The sequence below is a fragment of the Phyllobates terribilis genome, unplaced genomic scaffold (genome assembly GCF_046119375.1).
Source record: "Phyllobates terribilis strain yellow unplaced genomic scaffold, ASM4611937v1 Scaffold_4__5_contigs__length_816908805, whole genome shotgun sequence".
Lineage (NCBI taxonomy): Eukaryota > Metazoa > Chordata > Amphibia > Anura > Dendrobatidae > Phyllobates > Phyllobates terribilis.
This window is the reverse complement of record NW_027362764.1, coordinates 501,869,950-501,892,113: the sequence shown is the minus strand read 5'-3', so window position 1 is coordinate 501,892,113 and position 22,164 is coordinate 501,869,950. Positions and strand designations below refer to the sequence as shown.

At 41.3% G+C, this 22,164-nt stretch overlaps 1 protein-coding gene across 2 annotated transcripts; it reads right to left on the bottom strand.

Annotated features, from left to right (window-relative positions):
• Positions 1-2,002: 2,002 nt before the first annotated feature.
• On the bottom strand, positions 2,003-16,768 carry STMND1 (stathmin domain containing 1). Of its 2 annotated transcripts, none has more exons than XM_073678805.1 (5): positions 16,597-16,768; positions 14,433-14,604; positions 9,840-9,976; positions 4,861-4,995; positions 2,003-2,796 (listed from the first exon to the last, which is right to left on the bottom strand). In XM_073678805.1, the coding sequence occupies exons 1-5, from the start codon at positions 16,684-16,686 to the stop codon at positions 2,506-2,508; spliced, it is 825 nt and encodes a 274-aa protein (XP_073534906.1). In that variant the 5' UTR covers positions 16,687-16,768; the 3' UTR covers positions 2,003-2,505. The 2 variants fall into 2 exon arrangements, with proteins under 2 accessions (XP_073534906.1, XP_073534907.1); XM_073678806.1 differs by lacking the exon at positions 16,597-16,768 and adding an exon at positions 15,908-15,930 and having other exon boundaries at positions 14,433-14,623.
• Positions 16,769-22,164: the final 5,396 nt, after the last annotated feature.

Genomic DNA, 22,164 nt, shown 5'->3' with positions numbered 1-22,164 from the left:
ACAGGCACCTGTACTATTAACTTTCTAGGACAGGTTTCTGTTAATGTAAGAAGACAGCAGCCATTCTAATTCTATAGTGATTATCTCTCCAGACAAAATGATTGTGATTTGCTAGTTAAAGGGTTTTAGGAATTGATTTGTAATATTTTTAATTTCCTTTACTCATTTTTTTTCTATTCCTATATAACTCCTTTAAGGATTATGTGCAACAATAATTTAAATGTCTTGGCTCAGGCTTAGATATAAAACATACCTCTAAAATATAGGTAGCAGCCACATACATATCACATCCTGTAATCTATGTTATCAGCAGACTGATTTCCTTACAGATAACACAGGTGAGAAGAATTTGGTGAAATCTTCAGAGCATTGCACTGTCCTGGGCTTCCATAATAAGCACAGACCACTTGCTCCGGTACGTCTATTAGACCACGGCCCCACTATCAGTATTCGTTCAGTATTCGGTCAGTATTTTTTCTCAGGAGTGGGAGCCAAAACCAGGAGTGGGTGATAAATGCAGAGATTGGTGACTTATTTCTATTGTACATTTTCTCTGATTGTTCCTCATCTGGCTTTGGCTCCCACTCCTGAGAAAAAATACTGACCGAATACTGACCAAATACTGATAGTGGGGCCGTGGCCTAAAGGGGTTGTCTACTACTCAGACATTCCCTTCTCTATTGCTATATTTTCTCGTGTAAAATGAGAACAGTCTATACTCACCTCCGATGTGAGAGCCGTTCCACTGATGTTGATGCCTTGCATGATGTTGTCCAGCCACGTTAGCCCTGCAGCCAATCAGCGGCTTCACTCTCACTTCTTCTGGATGTCAGTTTTGTTCAACGGAACTGAGAGTAAAGTGGCCACTGATTGGCTGCAGGGCTCATGTGGCATAAAAAACATCACAAGAGCCCCGGGAGAGCAGGTGCCGACATTGGTGGAATGGTACTGGCACCGGAGGTGAGTTTAGGCTGTTATTATACATGGGGGATTATTTTAATTGAGAAGGGACTGTCTGAATAGTGGACCACCCCTTTAACTGTATATGAAAGTGCAGCAGACTGCTTGTTCCTATACCTAAGAGCTACTGCAAAGAAACCTACGCCATGCAATATATGTTTCTTTAGAATGAGTCCCCATGGTGAACGGATGACTCTGCATCCCTCCTGATAGAGAACACTTTTGGGGCCATACCCCATGAGAGTTTGCGCCTGATAGTGAGCATAAACATAATGTGGTCCTATCCTAAGGCTGATCATACTATTTATATAGAAATATTGCTACTAGGAGGGAATATATGAGTTATGGCTGCATTGTTTTTTGAAAAAGAAAAACACCATGGGGCATGTATCAAGACTGGTGCAAAAGAAATGTGGGATAGGACTTATCAGGTCACTGCTTTCATTTCCTAAAATGCTATTGAGAAATGACAGAATCAGATTGGTTGCAATCGTCAGATATTCCACATTTCTTTTATTCCAGTTCTGAAACCTCTACCCCCAATCTGGTAATGAACATTATTACAGAGCAGAACTAGTGGCTCTAGTGCCGTATTTTATTTATTTATTGCAACTTAGAAGGAGAGCCATTTTTTCAAATTTACTGTATAATGAAAAGTTTGATAATTTTAACTAATATAGTTTATTTTCTGAAGCTGAAAAACTCTATAGCTCATCTGTCAGCATTCTATAGCTGCGGAAACATTGTGCCATTCGGCTACTAGGAGAATATACTGGACGCTAAGTTGATGAGTCCAAGGTATTCATGAAGTGAGCACTGCCCTGCCTCCTCCATGCTGTCTATATGTATCCATACATTCACAACAACCTCCCAACTTGGGAGCAGTGGGAAAGTGCTCTCTTTCTGAATAAACTATGGGCCTAATTCATTATTGTGCTCATTTTATGTCTAGATTTTGGTGTATTGTACCTTTTTATTGTTTGCTCCAAATTCATCTTTCCATTTGAGCCATTTTTAATATATTTTTATATGTTTTGTCCTGTTTTCTTTCTTTTTTTTTTTTTTTTTTTAAGTGTGGCCGTGGTTTAGGGTTTTAGATATCTTCACCCGATTCATCATTTGCGAATTTTCAAAAAGTCACAAAATTTGTTGCAAATGTACTTATTTCTCCCATCTTGGACTGATACGGCAGAAATTTTTAGTACATGTTTTGCGTCATTTTGTAAAAGGTGTGACTTTTTTGCGCTAAAGCGTTTTAAAAACAGTTAAAGACAGGAAAAAATCATGAATTACGTGCATCATTTAGATGAATTTGAAGCAAAAAAGGCAGTGAATACCACAAGACTAAAAAAAGAAAAGGGACTTAAAAAATCCCCGCAAATGATAATCGGGCCCTATGTGTCAAGAACAAATTTTTTTTAACTGTTTTGGATATGAGGAGTACAGATCTGCAGCTGTAATACCCTATCCTTACATTGGGCAGCATATTTGGCCGACAGATCAGCTTTAAACTTTAGAACATGTAGTTTTAGCGTGAGCTTTGTTTTAGAAAATATCATTTTCAGAGTCATTTGTCTGATCAGCTTGGTTGTTATAGGTATTATCATGCTCCACAGCGCTCATTTCATTATCCTCATCTTCAATGTCGGGACTCTGAGTTGGCCCATCTATTACATTTTCCAGTGCATCAGAATCTAAGGTTTCAGCTGCTGCCGTGGTTTCAGCCTCTTGTCCATCATCAGGCGTTAAAGAGCCTTCGCTTCTTATCAGTGCCATGCTTGGTAAGGCAGTCATTGGTCTTTCACGCAGTCTTTTCTTTAGTTCCTCTTCCTTTGTCTGCAATATTTCATTATTACAATTAATGGCAATCAGACAAGTCACAGTGAACAAAAAGGGAACGTTATCTTATTTCACGTAATCCATGAAAGGCTATTAGGAGCTGAGCTAATATAACACCATTTACACTGTAAGTTTGATTATGCAATGACTTCTGCTGTAATGTAACTTTCATTTTTATTTCTTTGAGTGGAAACATTTTGTAGAACAGGGTAAGTATAATAACACAAAGAAATATTAACTTTCCACTAAGAATTATGCTTGTAAGGCTTCCCAAAAATGTAACAAAAAAGTCCTGAAGAGCACCTGTCACTTGTCATAAATATACACATTTTTTCATCCTAATCTTAATAATGCTGTTCTGAATCAAACTTTATTTTTTTTTTGTTCCTGTGCCTCTGTTCTGTTCCAATGATATAGCCCCGTTTTCCCTGTATATAAATATAATCCCTATTAGCCAAGGGGGTGTGATCTTCATGAAGCCTCCTACATAGAGGACTTGAGGATTACGCCCCCTTGGCTAACAAGACTAGAATTAAATACAGGGAAGGGAGGGGGCATGTCTCAGAAATGGAAAGGGAGCTGGAACCAAAAAACAACAACACCAGATTCAGGTGAACAGTGGCATTTAGACCAAGTAAAAAAATTACATATTTATGAGAGGTTCTCTTTAAAGTAAACTTGAACTTCTACTACCATTGGTTATACAGTCAGTAATGCTTAAAATTTAGGGAGGGGAGTACTCAAAGGGTTTAAACCAGTAAAAACAAGTTATCAACTAGTAATAGGATAGATGATAACTCGCTGATTGGTGGGTGTCCCACCACCGGACCATGTACAGGGAATTTTTATCCCTGTTACACAATGATGCAGCAGGTTAGATCATCGCTCCATTCATTCTCATTGGTGCTACTGGAAGAAACTGAGGGCAGCGCTCAACAGCGAAATAGGTAATGAATGGAGCTCAGGTCGCACATGCGCACTGCCGCTCCATTCTAAAGGGGCTAAAAGTTCCCGTTCTGCCGATCGGGGAGGGTAATAATTTCTACTGATCAACAAGTTAGCACTTACCCTACGGCTAGATGATAACTTGTCTTCATTAGACAACTCCTTTAAACACTCCTAAACACATGGTTATTAATGGAGCATATTTGGGCCAGAGAGGGGTCAAGGACAAAACATAGAATGAATATTGGTTGGAAGAGGTGCTGTTGGGTCTAAGTATTATGTAAAGAATGTGCTAAATAAGTCTCTCTGTTTTTTTTCTGATTTATCTACGGTATATGATGTCAAACACATTTAAAGTCTATTTTAGGGTAACATTATAGGAGTTACAGAGATTGTTAATAAAAACTATTGTAGAATCTTTTTTCCCAAAAAAAAACTATAACAGATAAAAATATTATTAAATAATGATTAAGAAATAAATTCAGTAAACACTTTTTTCTTATTATTATATGAGCACCTTGTATTTTCTTAATACCTGTTTTGACAGGGTCACTGGCGATGTATATGAGGGGAGATATGTGTCACGAATGTAGCTAACTTCCGTGATGTGACACCCAGAAGCTTTTCTCCAGCATGTTAGGTGCTGAAGAGGTTAATCAGCCATGCTTGGGTTGGGGTTTTTGTGAGTAGGTGTGAGATGGGCGGGACACCTACTCACCATATCTCTACCTCAAGGGTGAGGCTGGAGAAGTTAAATCTCCAGCTACTGTTTTTTTTTCCTGTTGTGTGTTTGGAGACCAGGAAGTATCCTATGTGGAACTTCAGTAGAAGCTGAAGTGTACAGCAACCTGAGTGGCCGAATCCCACATACATATGGACTGTGCTATCATTTATCTTTTGTTTCGCCATTTTGCCAGAAAGGGGATGTTTATGTTGTTTTCTGGTTTATGAAAATAAACCAGCCACAGACTTAGACCCCAAGTGTTCCTGTGTCGACCTCTGAGAGAAGCTGAATGAGTCAACCTACCACACAGTCATTAATTACAAAAAAACAAAATAGCTGATGGATGCCCACCCACACAAAATAGTACTGCTACAGCATCAACATAAGGTTACCTTTCTTCTTTCTTCTGCAGCCTGCATTTTGGCTTCAATGTCTTCCTTTGTAAGACTTTTGCTTTTCTTTCTTATAGTTTTCAGTTTTTCCAATTTGGCAGGGGGCCTTCGTAATGATTTTCCTGGTGTGTCCATCTACAGGAACAATTATTTACAATTACATTTGCTGACAGCTACAAACTCACTTTCTGTTACAGAAGTGCAATGTTGGTATGTGCACGTAACCTCTTCGTGCAGGCGCAGACACAGGCAGTAGAGGACTCCAGGGCAAGAGAAAGCCTCATGTTCTCCAATAGCTCGTAAGATGGTAAATTTATGGTCTGGCTACTAAAAACCCAGCAAGCTTGAGGATGGGCGTCCAGAGTCCTATGTGTAAATGGAGATGTAGAACACATGTACGTATCAACACTAGATGTACTTCTATGTTTCAGTAGAAGATATCTGAGCCACCAAACCTATAGAATTGAATAGAGCGGTAACTGTCAGGATCCATGGGGATTCAAGTGGTCGGTTCTCAGTAATCATACATTTTTCTCCTATACTTTGGATATGTGATCATTGATGTTAAAGAGAAATCTTAATTTAAAAAAGGTATTTTTTTTTTCTTAATAGAAACCTTTTGCTTTCACTGTGACTTGGATGAAAAGTGGTAATAATAACGACAAGATAGGATACAATGCTACAATATAATATCCAAATGTTTGGATAGCTCCCTGTTAGGTAAACCATAAGAAAATTGTTACTGCATTTTACTAACCAGGCACTGCCAAAAACAAGCATTAGAGTAAGAAGGAGAATCCATGAAGAAAGCTAGAGAGAGGCTAACAATTACTCTGAAGGAGTTAAAGAGGCTCTTACATCAAATTTTTCATGCTGAACTGAACACATAACGTAATAGTTTCAGCAGAGCAGAATAAAACATGAAAACATGTTTTTCTCCTGTGTTGCTGCCTGCTTATGATTGATCAGCATCATACAGGGAGAAGAAGTGCACACCCACAGTGAAAACTATCTGATAACACCCACTTGGACTTAAAGCAGCGCACTAGCATTTTTTTTTATTGCACTGCTGGAGTGGTGCTTTAAATGTAAGTCCCCTGCCCCGTGTCATACTCACCTGCCGCCGCCTTCATCATTTTCCAGTGTCGCACCTGTCAGTCTCTGGGGAAAAGTGACCTGTCTGCAGCTCCAGTGTTTCATGGAGCTGCGCGGAGGTCACTTTTCAATACAAATTTATGAGAGCCTCCTTCTGGCTCTCATAGACTTGCATTGCGCTCTTGTGACATAGCTTCTGACTTCTGGCCAGTCAGAAGCTGTGCTCACAAGATGGCGCCGCGGGACCGGACAGTGCCGAAAAACGGTGAAGACGCCGGAGGGTGCCACTCTAGCGCTGAAAAAAAACACGCTAGAGTGGTGCTTTAACCAAAGTTAACTCATTAGGTGCCAAATACTTTGACTGCTAAAATCTCCGCCACGGAGAGGCTAAATGAAAAAAAATAAAATTCCACTCTGCTGCTCTATCACATTGCGTGTCCAGTCCAGCCTGAAAAATTTGGTGAAAGGACCCCTTTAAAGGGTTCAATTTCTACAACTGCATCGCGGGCTTTGCATGTCAGAATGGCTAGAAAGAATGATTGGAATTTGCCAGAAAGCGTCAGAGTGATTCAGCTAAAATGTGGAAGAAGGTTTTTGTTGTCATTTTAGACTATATAAAAAGTAAGAAGTACAAAGAGAGGATGAAAGAAAACCTGCTTTAGGGTCTGTGAAGACATGGGGGAGAGCGCCCACTCACTTTTACTGTGGGCAGAACACAGGGTGAGAGTAAAACAGTGTGGCAATAATTTATTGAACCACCAGCAAACAATGACATATAGAATAGTCCTAGCAATTACCCCAGATGGTGCAAATTACAGAATCCTCACCCTTCCGCTGGCCCGCTGGGAATAGAGTAGCTGTGATTTCGAGGCTTGAAAGGCCAACTACCCCCACTAGTGGCACCGCGCTTTTGGCGGACCCCTAAAGAGAGGAGGTAACGACAAACTCAGGAAACTAGCCAAGAGCAGTGAGATCTGGGGCCAGGTAACCTGATTGTCCCAACCTGGATTCTTCAAGACGGTTCAGCAATGGTCAATAGATCCAATCTGTATTCCTCCAGCTGGGGCTGTAGTCCCCTAAGCTGACATGCTTTAGAATGACACTGAATAGAGGCAGAGACACACTTTTTATAGATCACAATTGTCCTTTCAGCCATCATTCACAAGTCAAGGGTCAGGGATGAAGGTGGAAGGGGCTCATGACTCATTGTTTGAGCATTTAATCAACTTGCATAGTTTGTCCTCCATTGCTCAGCAAATCAACATCTCCCTGGGCTGGTATAATACGTAATCAGCATATTATCAAACAGTATTTCTCCATGACCCTATCTTGCAAGATTTGCAGACAATAAGTTGCAGTACATCTCAACTCAAGTGTCAACATTCAGGATCATTCAAAAAATAGTCTGTTAATCAACCAAAGAAGAACACAAATGCAAAAGTGAACATGAAGATAAAAGCATATAGCTCCTGGCTTACTGAATTTATGTCTGCCATAATTAAGAAGAAAAGCTGTGTCATCACAGGGTCCATTTAAACAGCAAGATTATTGTGAACGAGTGTTTCTAACAATATTATGTTGCACAATAATCTTGCAGTGTAAATAGACTAATATCACCCGAAGAACCATCAAAACACTTATTTGTCAGGTGATATTATCTTTTTTGATGGATATCTTCTTGTGTAAGAGCATCATCTTTTGTAAATAGGACCTGCACTGCCAAGACTGATGGCAGCCCATGCGCACTGAGCGATCTATTACAGAATACTCAGTGCGCATCTGAAGAGAGGTCTGCCTGTGTAAACGGGCTACTAAATGACCATCAATCAGTAAACAAGAAGCTGATCTGCAGTCGCTTAGTGCCCCAGGTCAGCCAATGTAAACTGACTTTTAGGTTAAGTTCCCACAATTAGTTTTTGGTGAGTTTTCAATGCTGCGTATTTTCGATGTGCAAAAACGTAATGTCTTACAGTTCCAGCATAATGGATGGGAGATATAGAAATCTCATGCCCACTGTGCTTTTTTCACACAGCGTAAACTGACCTGCGGTGCATTTTTGAAATTCACAACATGTCAATTTCTCTTGCGGGTACGCTAAGATTTATGTGCAGATTTTCCCCATAGAATTGCATTAGGTGCAGAAAATCTGAAGGTAACGCATATGATTTTGGTACATTTCCATTACGGAAACACACTAAAAATGCAAGTAATTCATACAAAACTGTATCAATAAAGTTTTGTCAAAGCCAAAAAACAAAGAGTATAAAAAACAAAAACAGCTTAATTTAAAATATGACATACCAAAAAGAGACAAAACTGCAGAGTCTAAAATGGAATAAAAACATGTAAAAAAAGCACTCAAAAACGCAATAAAAAAACAAACCCGCAAGTAATCCAATTTACGTAATAGATGAAAAATGCTGCAGAAAATCTGCAACATCAAAAACTCACCAAATACTCATTGTGGTAGCTTAGCTTAAGGGCTCATGCAGTCGTCTGTGGTTCTTGGTCCAATCACGGACCGCAATGCATGGACTGGCCTTGGGTCTCCCGACCCGCGCATGACAGCCTCATAGAAATACATGAAGCAGTCTTGGGCTATGTGCCCACGTTGCGGATCTGAAGCATATTTTTTACGCTTCTCCCTGGCGGGAAAATCGCATGCGGATATTACATGCGGTTTTCCCGCCAGGTAGAAGCGTTTGTGAGGCGTCTTTGCATGCATTTCCGCATGCGGGTTATCAAGCACTTCTCCAAGCATCACTTGGAAAAGTGCTTGACAACTTGTTCAGAATGGTAAAAAATAAAAAAATAAACTTTATACTCACTTTCTGATGCATTCTCTGCCCCGTCCGGAGGCTTGAGCGGCTCACGCTGTTGTGTGCAGGACCTGCGGTGACGTCATTGAGTCATGTGGTGGGTCACATGACTCAATGACGTGGCAGGTCCTTCAGACAACAGCGCGACGGAGGGAAAACATCAGAAGATAAGTATAAACTTTATTTTATTCTTTTTTTTACAGGTTCTTTGGTACCCAGGTCTGGATGAGAGTCTCCTCTCATCCAGACTTGGGTACCATCCGCACATTGATTCCGCTGCGCTTCCGCAAAATTAATGAACATGCTGCGGATTTTTGACCGCAGCATATACGCATGCATGGGCATTGACATTGCGGAATGCCATTGGGGACCATGGGGTGCGGATATACATGCGTTTTTCAAGCGTTTACGCTGCGGAAATTCCGCAGCATATACGCTTGAAAAACGCTACGTGGGCACACAGCCTTGCTCTGGTTTGGAGACCCACGGATAGTCCGTGCATTGCAGTCCATGCATTGCAGTCCGTGATTGGACAGAGATCGACAAATGTCTGCGTGAGCCCTTCATCTGCTCAAAAAGCAAAAGCTTTAGAAAAAGTTCATCTATCAGGAGGACAGCAATCCCAAGTTAGCGATTTGGCAATTAAGTCGTAGTTGGCCCCTTTATGCCTGAACATCTGTCATTCACCCAGTGTAATATACTACAGTATTGATGCAAGTGACATTGTCATCATAGTTATCGCTTCTTTCTTTACTTGTTAAAAATGCTGAATATATATTTTTACTAAAGAATGGAGAGTGGTAACTATATGTCACAAAGTTTGAGTGTAAACCCTTGTAATGGTAGTGGATCTGTATCACCTACAGATTATTGTATAACCTACATTATCTTACTGATAAAAGGGAACTGAGCAGGTGATTCATGCTGCAGGAGGGACCTGACAATCTAGTTCACCCATGCGGGAACTTACCCATGATTGCTCTTACAGTTCCCAGCGCCTTTCTAAATTACTGAGCGGAGAGACATTCATTTAATCTATACCACTTATTGGAGCGACATACTAACCAGCACATCATATGCTTCTCCATTCTTCACAACCTTACTCTGACTCTGTATTATCCCTTGAGACATAAGCTCCTCCAGGATATCGGAAGATGTTTGTCTTTCTCTTGTGATCGATTCTCCATTCAGTACAGAAATATCTGCAATAGAAAAAGAACATACAAGTTATCCATACATAATATACATAACACCCCTGCAAATACTCAAACTTCTCCTAATTTTCATTAAAAAAAATATACTCCTCACATTTTAATATTATTCCCCCAACTCAATATGTGGGGTTTCACCGTCACTTGGGAGCCATACGCGGTATATGGTCCTTCTGTGGTTCTTACTCCAGCCCCATTACAAATAGGCTTCATGGCACTCTCCTGGAATGCTATCATTCTGTCTTGATGGACTTCTCTGATCTCCAGTACAGATTGGCCCAAGAAGAGAAATAGATTTAAGAGGCTGTACTGAGCATTGCAGGGCCACAGATGAGAGAACAGGGTTGCTGACATCTCTAAGGCTATGTTCACACAAGTTGTCTTTTTCAGCGTTTTTTTGATGCAGATTTTTATGCAAATTTTCAGCTGCGTTTTGCAGTACCAGCAAAGTCTATGAGAAACCAGAATTCTCTGTTCACACATCGTGTTTTTCTTTTTTTGCTGTGTATTTTGTGCCTTGGTTGGGTTTTTGGAAAATAGAGCATGTTGTTTCTTTCACCCATAGGAAGTAATGGGTGGTGGAAAAAATGCATCAAAAACGCATCAAAATTTGCATCAGCATTTTTTCGGCGTTTTTGATGGCAAAATAGAATGGGGTTCTTTTTTTTCACAGAACTTTATGCACATGCATAAATAGAGACAGAAGGACAGTGAAAAAAACACACAAAAAGCGCAGCAAAACCTGCGTTTTTGACGCAGCTGATTTCCTGCAAGAGATCAGTTTTGCTGCAGATTTGTGACGTAAAAAAAAAACAATATGTGTGAACATAGCCTTAGTCTCAAATGATTCTGAAAGAGTGGGATCGGGCTGAAATCTAATGATGCAGTTAGATGTGCAGGTTTCCAGCCATCAATCATCTATATAACAAGTATGTAACATACGTTATATAATTATATAAGTTAATTAGTATAATATTTTATATATATATATATATATATATATATATATATTATACATATATATATATATATATATATATATATATATATATATATAGAACAAATATATGACTAGATATCAGCTATATTAAGCTGATCAACTGCTGAATATAACAGGTTGTTTGGTGCTTGTTTAGCAACCTGTTTGCCGGCATGAGCAATGATGCGGACAGAATGATCACTAATAAAATTGCTCTGCCCCCATACAGTATCTCGTTATCGGCAGCACATTCCCTGTTTCCCTGGCACAATGTGCTGTCAATAACAATGAACTTTTTACTGGTATAAACAACCTGATCACCCAATGAACAAATATTTTCTCGTTTGTCATGTGCATGTTCTTGAAGGTCACCTAATAATTAAAAACACCCAATAATAAGGTAAGGCAGCACACCAAATTGTCCGGTGCAAACAACTCTGTACTTTATTCTCAATATGACATTTCAGTCCATGGGGATAGGACTGTGCTGTCTGAGAAAAGTCCAGATCACATGGACTAAAACATCACATGGGAAATAAAGTTCCGAGGTGCAATAATTTGGATTGCTGGCTTAGCTTGTATTTGGGAGTTTCTCCCAATAGGCATCCCAGAGCCGGGATCCTGAGGCTTACACCCATTCCTTTTGGACTGTAATTTTTGCTATAGTTATCATTATAGCCATCAAAAGAGAGAGTTAGCCAACCATCCCTGACTGATAGGTATTTATGCTCGGTATAGAAAACTAGATGGCCATTTCGGTACCAGCAGACTTTGAAGAAAAGACAAAGAATAAAATCACTTTTGTCAGAAAAATAGTCCAGGTGTAACCAATACATTCACTGCACAGAGCCCGCCATGATTTCATGGACTGAAGGTAATTAAATGCACACATTCTGGGTAAGTGAATATTAGATAATGCAATCCTGTGGACAAAAAGGTAAAGTCTCCATCCACCACACCAACAGGTTCATTCAGATAGAAAGCACTATTGTCTCAGAGGTTTCCAGGTCAGTGGTAGGAAGTGAAGGGTTAGGTGGCTGCTAGGATACCAATTATCAGGTTGTGTCTAATTACATCTTCTGCTTTTTCTTCATGAATAAGAGAAACAATGTACATTGTATTGTGTGACAGGCAATCACGTCAGCACCAGTGTTCCTGTGTACGAGAGTTACAAGGTTCCAAATACCAAACATTCCTGAACCACCTATGCTAAGGATATAAAAGTGAAAATATCATTATCACCCAGCAATAATGTTTTCTTACTATTACTTTATTTCTCAAAATGATACATCTGTATACTGTACTGTCCATCCTTCCATCCGTCCATCCGTTCATCCTTCCATCCGTCCAACCTTCCATCCGTCCTTGTAATCCATTTCCCTCTCTCTCTCTATCTGTCTATCTTATTTCTAGCTAGTCATCTGTCTATAAGTTAAAAGCAAATATGGCATGGTGGCTCAGTGGTTAGCACTATTGCTTTGCAGTGCTGGGATCCTTAGTTCAAATACCACTAAGAATAATATCTGCAAGGAGTTTGTATATCCACCATGTGTTTGCATGGGTTTCCTCCCACACACTCCAAACAAAGACATACTGATTCATAGACAGTGATGATAGACAGTGAAGAAAATAAGAGTACCGAACCACCACTACCTGGATAAGCATGTATATCAAAGTACTTAGATTATGAGATTTTCTGTATCATCAAATGAGCTTTAAAGAATATAGTAATATTATTAATAAAACTGATTTCTATCCCATATATATATAATTAATTATATATATACAGTGCCTACAAGTAGTATTCAACCCCCTGCAGATTTAGCTGGTTGACACATGTGGAATTAACTTGGCATTGTGACATTTGTACTGTAGATCAGCCTGGAAGTGGGAAATGCACTGCAGCAAATATTGTTTTTGTTTTTTTTTCGTTTTTTTTTTAAAAAACGTTAAAAGTTAATTTAGAGTGTCATTTATTATTCAACCCCTCAAACCACAAGAATTCTGTTTGGTCCCCCTAAAGTATTAAGAAGTAGTTCAGGCACCAAGAATAATGAGCTTCACATGTATGGATTAAAGATCTCTTTTGCCAGCCTTTTCTGACTATTTAAGACCCTCCCCAAACTTGTGAACAGCACTCAGACATGGTCAACATGGGAAAGACAAAGGAGCATTCCAAGGCCATCAGAGACAAGATCGTGGAGGGTCACAAGGCTGGCAAGGGGTACAAAACCCTTTCCAAGGAGTTGGGCCTACCTGTCTCCACTGTTGGGAGCATCATCCGTAAGTGGAAGGCTTATGGAACTACTGTTAGCCTTCCACGGCCTGGACAGCCTTTGAAAGTGTCCTCCCGTGCCGAGGCCAGGCTTGTCCGAAGAGTCAAGGCTAACCCAAGGACAACAAGGAAGGAGCTCCGGGAAGATCTCATGGCAGTGGGGACATTGGTTTCAGTCAATACCATAAGTAACGTACTCACCGCAATGGTCTCCGTTCCAGACGAGCCTGTATGGTACCTTTACTTTCAAAGCGTCATGTCAAGGCTCGTCTACAGTTTGCTCATGATCACTTGGAGGACTCTGAGACAGACTGGTTCAAGGTTCTATGGTCTGATGAGACCAAGATCGAGATCTTTGGTGCCAACCACACACGTGAGGTTTGGAGACTGGATGGCACTGCATATGACCCCAAGAATACCATCCCTACAGTCAAGCATGGTGGTGGCAGCATCATGCTGTGGGGCTGTTTCTCAGCCAAGGGGCCTGGCCATCTGGTCCGCATCCATGGGAAGATGGATAGCACGGCCTACCTGGAGATTTTGGCCAAGAACCTCCGCTCCTCCATCAAGGATCTTAAGATGGGTCGTAATTTCATCTTCCAACAAGACAACGACCCAAAGCACACAGCCAAGAAAACCAAGGCCTGGTTCAAGAGGGAAAAAGTCAAGGTGTTGGAGTGGCCTAGTCAGTCTCCTGACCTTAACCCAATTGAAAACTTGTGGAAGGAGCTCAAGAATAAAGTCCACATGAGACACTCAAAGAACCTAGATAACTTGGAGAAGATCTGCATGGAGGAGTGGGCCAAGATAACTCCACAGACCTGTGCCGGCCTGATCAGGTCTTATAAAAGACGATTATTAGCTGTAATTGCAAACAAGGGTTATTCCACAAAATATTAAACATAGGGGTTGTATAATAATTGACCCACACTTTTATGTTTAAAATTTAATAAAATTCAACTGAGCAACATAACTTTTTGGTTTGTAAGATTTATGCTTCTGTTCATAAAACCTACTTTCGTTTGCAGTTTGAAGGCTCTAACTTATTTGCATCTTATCAAACCAGCTAAATCTGCAGGGGGTTGAATACTACTTGTAGGCACTGTATATATATATTTAATTCAGGAGTGGGAAACACCTTTAGGGATTATCCCAACAGAACAATCTAGAAATAGATTTCATGCTTTACTTACCTTTATTTAAACTGATTGCTGTCCTTGGAGAAAACATTGTTTCTGTCACTGTTCCTGGAATATGGCTGCCAGCTCCCTCATCAAGAACCACCCCACTGTCCAGCGTCCCCTTAGACATTGCAGACCCATCTCTTGCATTGGATGTTAGGTTCTTTTGCGACTTTGATTTATCCTGCAAATTAGATTGGATGCTATGGAAGTTATTAAAAAATGAACATAATAATGAAGGACGTCCAGAAGGTTTAATCACTTGACAGTAACAACTTTCTTTGATCATTTCCCTCCCACTTTTGACTAATTTTTGTGGATATACTATATGTGACACATAGAATAGAGGTTCATTCATTTTGTTTTGGCTGCTCTGTCTGGAGTGAGTTGATTTTAGAACTTGTCTGGAAAGATTCAGCGAGTGATCAGCTTAGCACTTTTTTAGGGATCGGGGAAACCAAGAAAACAAGAGGACAGAAGGACATGCCTGTTGGAGCATTAAGGCCTCATTCAGACGCCTGCGAGGCACATACATGTTTTTAATGGATAGTACCCATACCCATTATAGACTACAGGACTGTTGTTATGTCCATGACTGACTGAGTGGTCTGCAAAATGTCAAGTGGACATGTCTGTTGTTGATCCAAGTCAAAATTACCCATAGAAGTCTATGGGCCTGTTAAAATCATGGACAAGCACATGGTTCACACCAAGTGGGTCAGTAAAAAATAACAAAACTAACTAATAGCATTCAAATACCATCCATGTGCCATCAAAATGCTGTCTGCTTTTTACTGTTTAATGGGTAAGAAAAAATTTAAATTTGTATATAAGACAATGAATGGCACACTGATAGTGAAAACTGACACATGGCCCAAAAAATGTCTGAAAATTGGATCCAGGATGCTGATGAAAAAGTTTTTTCTTGTATGTGAAAAAAATGGACATCTGAATGAGGCATAAGACTTAGAGTTTGCTACAATTATGTTTTGTGCAGAAAATCTGTCCTTTCCTCATGGTTTGCAACAAAGTATTAGTGTAGGACAAATGTGTGCATTGAGCCTCCTTACACAGGATTGCTTAAACTGGATAGAATTATATATATATATATATATATATATATATATATATATATATATATATATATATGATCACTCAGTATCAGGTCAGGAGTTTTAACAGCAAAAAGTGAACAAGACTGAAAGTAAGCAAAGATCTTGGAAACTACTCATTGATGAGCTGATAAGTACTGTGAGCTGGAAGGAACTGGCTACACAGTAGGTGCAGAATCAATCAAAATACAGTCTTATGAGTTTGTTTTTTTTTTTTTAAATAATTTCAGACCCATCAAACTTTATTTCTAAACCATCTTCCATACAGAAACAAATGATTCAGTGGGATTTATCATTTTTAGTATTTTTAATATTTTCTGACATCTTAAAAATATTTTGAGAATGCAATAAAGTACCAGAGTGGTGTGAACATACCCATCCATGCGTCAAACTCTGGGTCTGCTCCGTACATTAGCTGCTGTAAGGCTCCGGTCACATCAGCACAGGACATTCCAACAATTGTTCCTTTTTAGTAACAGACAAACAGAACAATCGATCTGTTGTATCAGTTATGTAAATGCAAGCAGAAGGGGCCCCATTGATTAATATTATAGGTGAGTTTGGTTTTCCCTTTTTTAGCATAGAAAAAAAAGGAAAAGTCCTGCGTGCAAAACTATATTTCTATCTTCTGAAGAATTAAGATCCTGTATACAAAATAATTGGGTCACTGTTATAGGAAATTTAATACAAACAGACACTTGGGTGCAATAAAAATAATAATAATAATAATAATTCGTCTGCTTTATCTACCTATAATAATGTATGTCCAAAATAAAATCCAAATAAACCCCTTACTAGTACAATAAAGAGAAATAATTACCAAACAACCATAATCAGATGGGGAAACAACACTCCAACAAGAAACAACTCTAACTCTATGTGTCTGGGGCATAATGAAAACCCCAAAAGTAGTAATGTGACATAGAACAAGTATACAGCACAGCCTGGGGGGATACGGATCTGTGGGCGCAGTCTCCAGCACGCGGCTCGGTCACAGAGCTGCAGCGCGGTCTGCTGTATGATGCTTGGTGTACAGTTACATTCCTATAGGATTGTCATCTGACCTGGCTTTCCGACTTGCCTTTCTCTGCCCACCCGCTTTTCCTCGCGTCCGTGGGTTGTACGATCCGCACCTTAGAGCTCTGGCATCCCATAGTTACAGTGTAGGGGAATGTGATCAGCGGCCAACCACGGCATTCTTATATACAGCCGGCCACGGTTGCTAATGACGCCTCCGTTTCCATGACAGGTTACTACAATAAGTGACGTCACCGGGCTGTGGGGGGACGTGTAGGAGAACACCCCGGGGATGCAAACACTGTGTGACCGATGCGCGGAAGCGTGAGGGTGACATTTACAGGGAAGTAACTTCACGTGATCGTGGATAGCCTCATGATTGTGGATGTTCTGGTGATGGTGGATAGCCTCATGATTGTGGATGTTCTGGTGATGGTGGATAGCCTCATGATTGTGGATGTTCTGGTGATGGTGGATAGCCTCATGATTGTGGATGTTCTGGTGATGGTGGATAGCCTCATGATTGTGGATGTTCTGGTGATGGTGGATAGCCTCATGATTGTGGATGCTCTGGTGATGGTGGATAGCCTCATGATTGTGGAAGTTCTGGTGATGGTGGATAGCCTCATGATTGTGGATGTTCTGGTGATGGTGGATAGCCTCATGATTGTGGAAGTTCTGGTGATGGTGGATAGCCTCATGATTGTGGATGTTCTGGTGATGGTGGATAGCCTCATGATTGTGGATGTTCTGGTGATGGTGGATAGCCTCATGATTGTGGATGTTCTGGTGATGGTGGATAGCCTCATGATTGTGGATGTACTGGTGATGGTGGATAGCCTCATGATTGTGGATGTTCTGGTGATGGTGGATAGCCTCATGATTGTGGAAGTTCTGGTGATGGTGGATAGCTTCATGATAGTGGATGTTCTGGTGATCGTTGCTATTCTTAGCATTGGATCATACAATAAAGTATCAGGTATCATACATACAATAAATACAGACAATACAGATCATACAATAAAGTATCTACCTATATTTTAATATGTTAACCCCCTAGTTGGCCGAGATATCCTGCTCATTAATTTGGGACCAAGTCACAACCTTTTGTTAGCCCCATTATCTCCTCATCCAATTGTTTTTCATTTTTTGTGCTTTTCTTTTATCTTCCCCTTTGTTCCAAGAGTTATAATTTATTTTTTTATTTTTCAGTACAGCTGAATGAGACCTTGCCTTTTTCAGAAGGAGTTGTAATTTTGAATTGCACCATTCATTTGGTAATACAGTGTACTGAAAAACAGGAAAAATTCCCAGCGTGGTGAAATGGAGAAAAAAAAACACAATTATGGGATTTTGTATGTCTGGTCATTGTGCGGTAAAAAGGATCTAACATGATTCTACATACAGCTCTGGCAAAAATTAAGAGACCACTGAACAGTTTGCCAAGACGCATGAAAGCTGTGATTAAAAATCATGGCTAGTCCACCAAATATTGTGTTTTGAACTGTTCCTGAGTTAAAACATGAGTAGTTTGAGGTCTGAAAGCACTGTTTCTTTTTTAGTATTTTGATGCTTTATCATTTGCTGCAAATAAATACAACATTTTTAGCTTTGAATTTCGGAGACATGTTGTCAGTAGTTTATAGAATAAAACAACAATGTACATTTTACTCAAAAAATATACAGTGGTGGCCAAAAGTATTGGCACCCCTGCAATTCTGTCAGATAATACTCAGTTTCTTCCTGAAAATGATTGCAATCACAAATTCTTTGGTATTATTATCTTCATTTAATTTGTCTTCAATGAAAAAACACAAAAAGAATTGTCCTAAAGCCAAATTGGATATAATTCCACACCAAACCTAAAAAAGGGGGTGGACAAAAGTATTGGCACTGTTTGAAAAATCATGTGATGCTTCTCTAATTCGTGTAATTAACAGCACCTGTAACTTACCTGTGGCACCTAACAGGTGTTGGCAATAACTAAATCACACTTGTAGCCAGTTAACATGGATTAAAGTTGACTCAGCCTCTGTCCTGTGTCCTTGTGTGTACCACATTGAGCATGGAGAAAAGAAAGAAGACCAAAGAACTGTCTGAGGACTTGAGAAACCAAATTGTGAGGAAGCATGAGCAATCTCAAGGCTACAAGTCCATCTCCAAAGACCTGAATGTTCCTGTGTCTTCCGTGCGCAGTGTCATCAAGAAGTTTAAAGCCCATGGCACTGTGGCTAACCTCCCTAGATGTGGACGGAAAAGAAAAATTGACGAGAGATTTAAACGCAAGATTGTGCGGATGGTGGATAAAGAACCTCGACTAACATCCAAACAAGTTCAAGCTGCCCTGCAGTCCGAGGGTACAACAGTGTCAACCCGTACTATCCGTCGGCGTCTGAATGAAAAGGGACTGTATGGTAGGATACCCAGGAAGACCCCACTTCTTACCCCGAGACATAAAAAAGCCAGGCTGGAGTTTGCCAAAACTTACCTGAGAAAGCCTAAAACGTTTTGGAAGAATGTTCTCTGGTCAGATGAGACAAAAGTAGAGCTTTTTGGGAAAAAGCATCAACATAGAGTGTACAGGAAAAAAAAAAGAAGCATTCAAAGAAAAGAACACGGTCCCTACAGTCAAACATGGCAGAGGTTCCCTGATGTTTTGGGGTTGCTTTGCTGCCTCTGGCACTGGACTGCTTGACCGTGTGCATAGCATTATGAAGTCTGAAGACTACCAACAAATTTTGCAGCATAATGTAGGGCCCAGTGTGAGAAAGCTGGGTCTCCCTCAGAGGTCATGGGTCTTCCAGCAGGACAATGACCCAAAACACACTTCCAAAAGCACTATAAAATGGTTTGACAGAAAGCACTGGAGACTTCTAAGGTGGCCAGCAATGAGTCCAGACCTGAATCCCATAGAACATCTGTGGAGAGATCTCAAAATGGCAGTTTGGAGAAGGCACCCTTCAAATATCAGGGACCTGGAGCAGTTTGCCAAAGAAGAATGGTCTACAATTCCAGCAGAGCATTGTAAGAAACTCATTGATGGTTACCGGAAGCGGTTGTTCGCAGTTATTTTGGCTAAAGGTTGTGCAACCAAGTATTAGGCTGAGGGTGCCAATACTTTTTGTCTGGCCCATTTTTAGAGTTTCGTGTGAAATGATCAATGATTTGATTTTTGCTTCATTCTCTTTTGTGTTTTTTCCTTGCAAGCAAATTAAATGAAGATAATAAGACCAAAGAATGTGTGATTGCAATCATTTTCAGGAAGAAACTGAGTATTATCTGACAGAATTGCAGGGGTGCCAATACTTTTGGCCACCACTGTACCTATAAAGAGAAAAATCAGAGAAACTGAAAATTTTGCAGTGGTCTCTTAATTTTTGCCAGAGCTGTATGTATGTATGTGTAGCACCCCGAGGGCTCGGTTGCTACAGAGGTATTGCATCTCAACCAGATGTGCGATATCTCACTCTCAGGTAAGGATGGAGTGTGGATCAGGACCCCGACACCTGCATGCATTACACCCCATTTCCGGGGGACAGCTCGACGGTGCTCCCAGCTGCGGGCACAACTGACCATGTCCCTGGCTGGAGTGGGGAGGGGGAAGAGAACCTAGTGGTGTAGGAGCATTAAGGGGGCGGTTTCTGGGAGCACAGGAAGGAGCTCATTGGGTGCAGGTCACCTGAGCTCAGACACAGAGAAGCAGATAAAAGGTGGGGGCCTTCTTAGGAGGGAAGCCAGTCAGAGGAGGAAAAGAGCAGGAGCAGGGCTCTGTGGAGCTCTGCTCCAGGAGGCGGGCCTAGCCTGAGAGGCCCAAGACAGAGAGAAGACAGGGAGCAGGGCTGCTGCATGGGCTCTGCTCCACAGGCCGGCTCTGTCAGGAGGACTGGGCCTGAAGGAAGAGGGAAGAGGGAAGGGGAGAGGAGGAGGCTCCAGGAACACAGAGGAAAGAAGGGACCCCAGGGGTGTGGACCGGCTGGTAGCCACCATATGCCCGTATCTACCTGCGTAGAGGGGTCAGGCCAAGGGGGAGACCGGTCCCCGAAACTAGTGGAGGCGGGGAACTACCCTCAGCTAGAAACCGGAGGCTGCGACATTTCAAGTGGCGCAGCCCCTCGCTACACCCGCTAGGAAGGCACCACATAGGGTCAGGGAAACGGCACCTACGTTTGCCCGAGAAGGCCCGAGGCAGCTGGACAGAAGCGAGGTCACTGGTGGGGTATGACAGGCCAGAGAAAAGACATACGAAGGGGGTCCTGTGAAACACTCCGGAGATACCTGGGAGTCAGCCGAGCCCCTCACCTGGTGAGCAGAGTACGACGTGGGCAGCCGTTACCTGCAGAAGTGGTCTGGATAATAAGAACTGTGAGTAAAGACCCTGGACTGCATCACTGACTCTGTGTCGTCACTGCCACTCCTGCACCATCACCCCCATCCTTCGCATACACTGCCCTGAGGCTACACTCCTCCCGTGGGGAGTTGTACTACACTCTGCTGCACCCACAACACCAGCCTGAGCGGTCTGCCCTGCAGCGGCGGCTCATCCTGACCGCAATCCACGGGTGGCGTAGTAGGACAATTTCTAAATAAGAACAAACACCATAAATAGACTGCCATTTGGTTTGACCACCCTGAGCCACGGGACCGGTTCACCGCCACGCGGAGACTACAACCCCCAGCATCCCACAAAAGGCCCGGTTCCGGGTTCCCCACACGGCCCAGGGGGGCGCGTTATATGTATGTATGTATTCTATCTATCTGACTTGGCCAATTTATGCGCTAAAAACCTTCATTGTTTGTAAGTACTTGTTGCTAAGCAAAACAGTTTAGATCTAATATTTTCATTATTTTCATTGTTAAGACGTATCTTGGCCATATGGAGTGCTGCTGCATTCTTTTGATATATTTTATAGTTACGGCAGCTGGCACCAGTTCACACTAGGAGGTGCTGGTCAGGTTTTTCTGGTATGTATCTATCTATATATACACTGCTCAAAAAAGTAAAGGGAACACTAAAATACCACTTCCAAGATAATACTGAATGAAATATTCCAGTTGCAAATCTTTATTCATTACATAGTGGAATGCGTTGAGAACAATAACACATAAAAATGATCAATGGAAATCAAAATTAATATCCCATAGAGGTCTGGATTTGGAATGATACTCAAAATCAAAGTGGAAAATCAAATTACAGGCTGATCCAACTTCAGTGGAAATGCCTCAAGACAAGGAAATGATGCTCAGTAGTGATGGACGAGCACTAAAATGCTCGGGTACTCGTTACTCAGGTCACACAAATCGCAATGCTTAGGTGCTCGACCCGAGTAACGAGTATAATGAAAGTCAATGGAAAACTTGAGCATTTTTCCTGCGCCACCCCCTTCCCCAGAGATCTGGAGTAGAGATTAGCGAAACCTTTTGATGTTTGGGTTCGTCAACTAAACCTGAACATCAAAAAAATGTTCGGGTTCGGTCACTTGATCTCGAACACGACCCTGAACGGGGCCTCAAACATCCATGGTTTCCCACACTGTCATCTGCGTGACAGTGCGGGAAACAGGGGTTGTGATCGGCAGTTAAATCGCTACCGCCGGTCACAGCGCTGCGGGATCACA

What these genes read in the sequence shown, in the direction of transcription:
- STMND1 (XM_073678805.1), bottom strand. Translation starts at nt 16,686, where the DNA reads ATGGGATGCCAGAGCTCTAAGGTGCGGATCGTACAACCCACGGACGCG. An exon ending in AAGGCAAGTCGGAAAGCCAG is followed by an intron (nt 14,605 to 16,596) that starts GTCAGATGACAA and finishes TCTAATTTGCAG; the next exon opens with GATAAATCAAAGTCGCAAAA. An exon ending in CTGCAGAAGAAAGAAGAAAG is followed by an intron (nt 2,797 to 4,860) that starts GTAACCTTATGT and finishes GAAATATTGCAG; the next exon opens with ACAAAGGAAGAGGAACTAAA.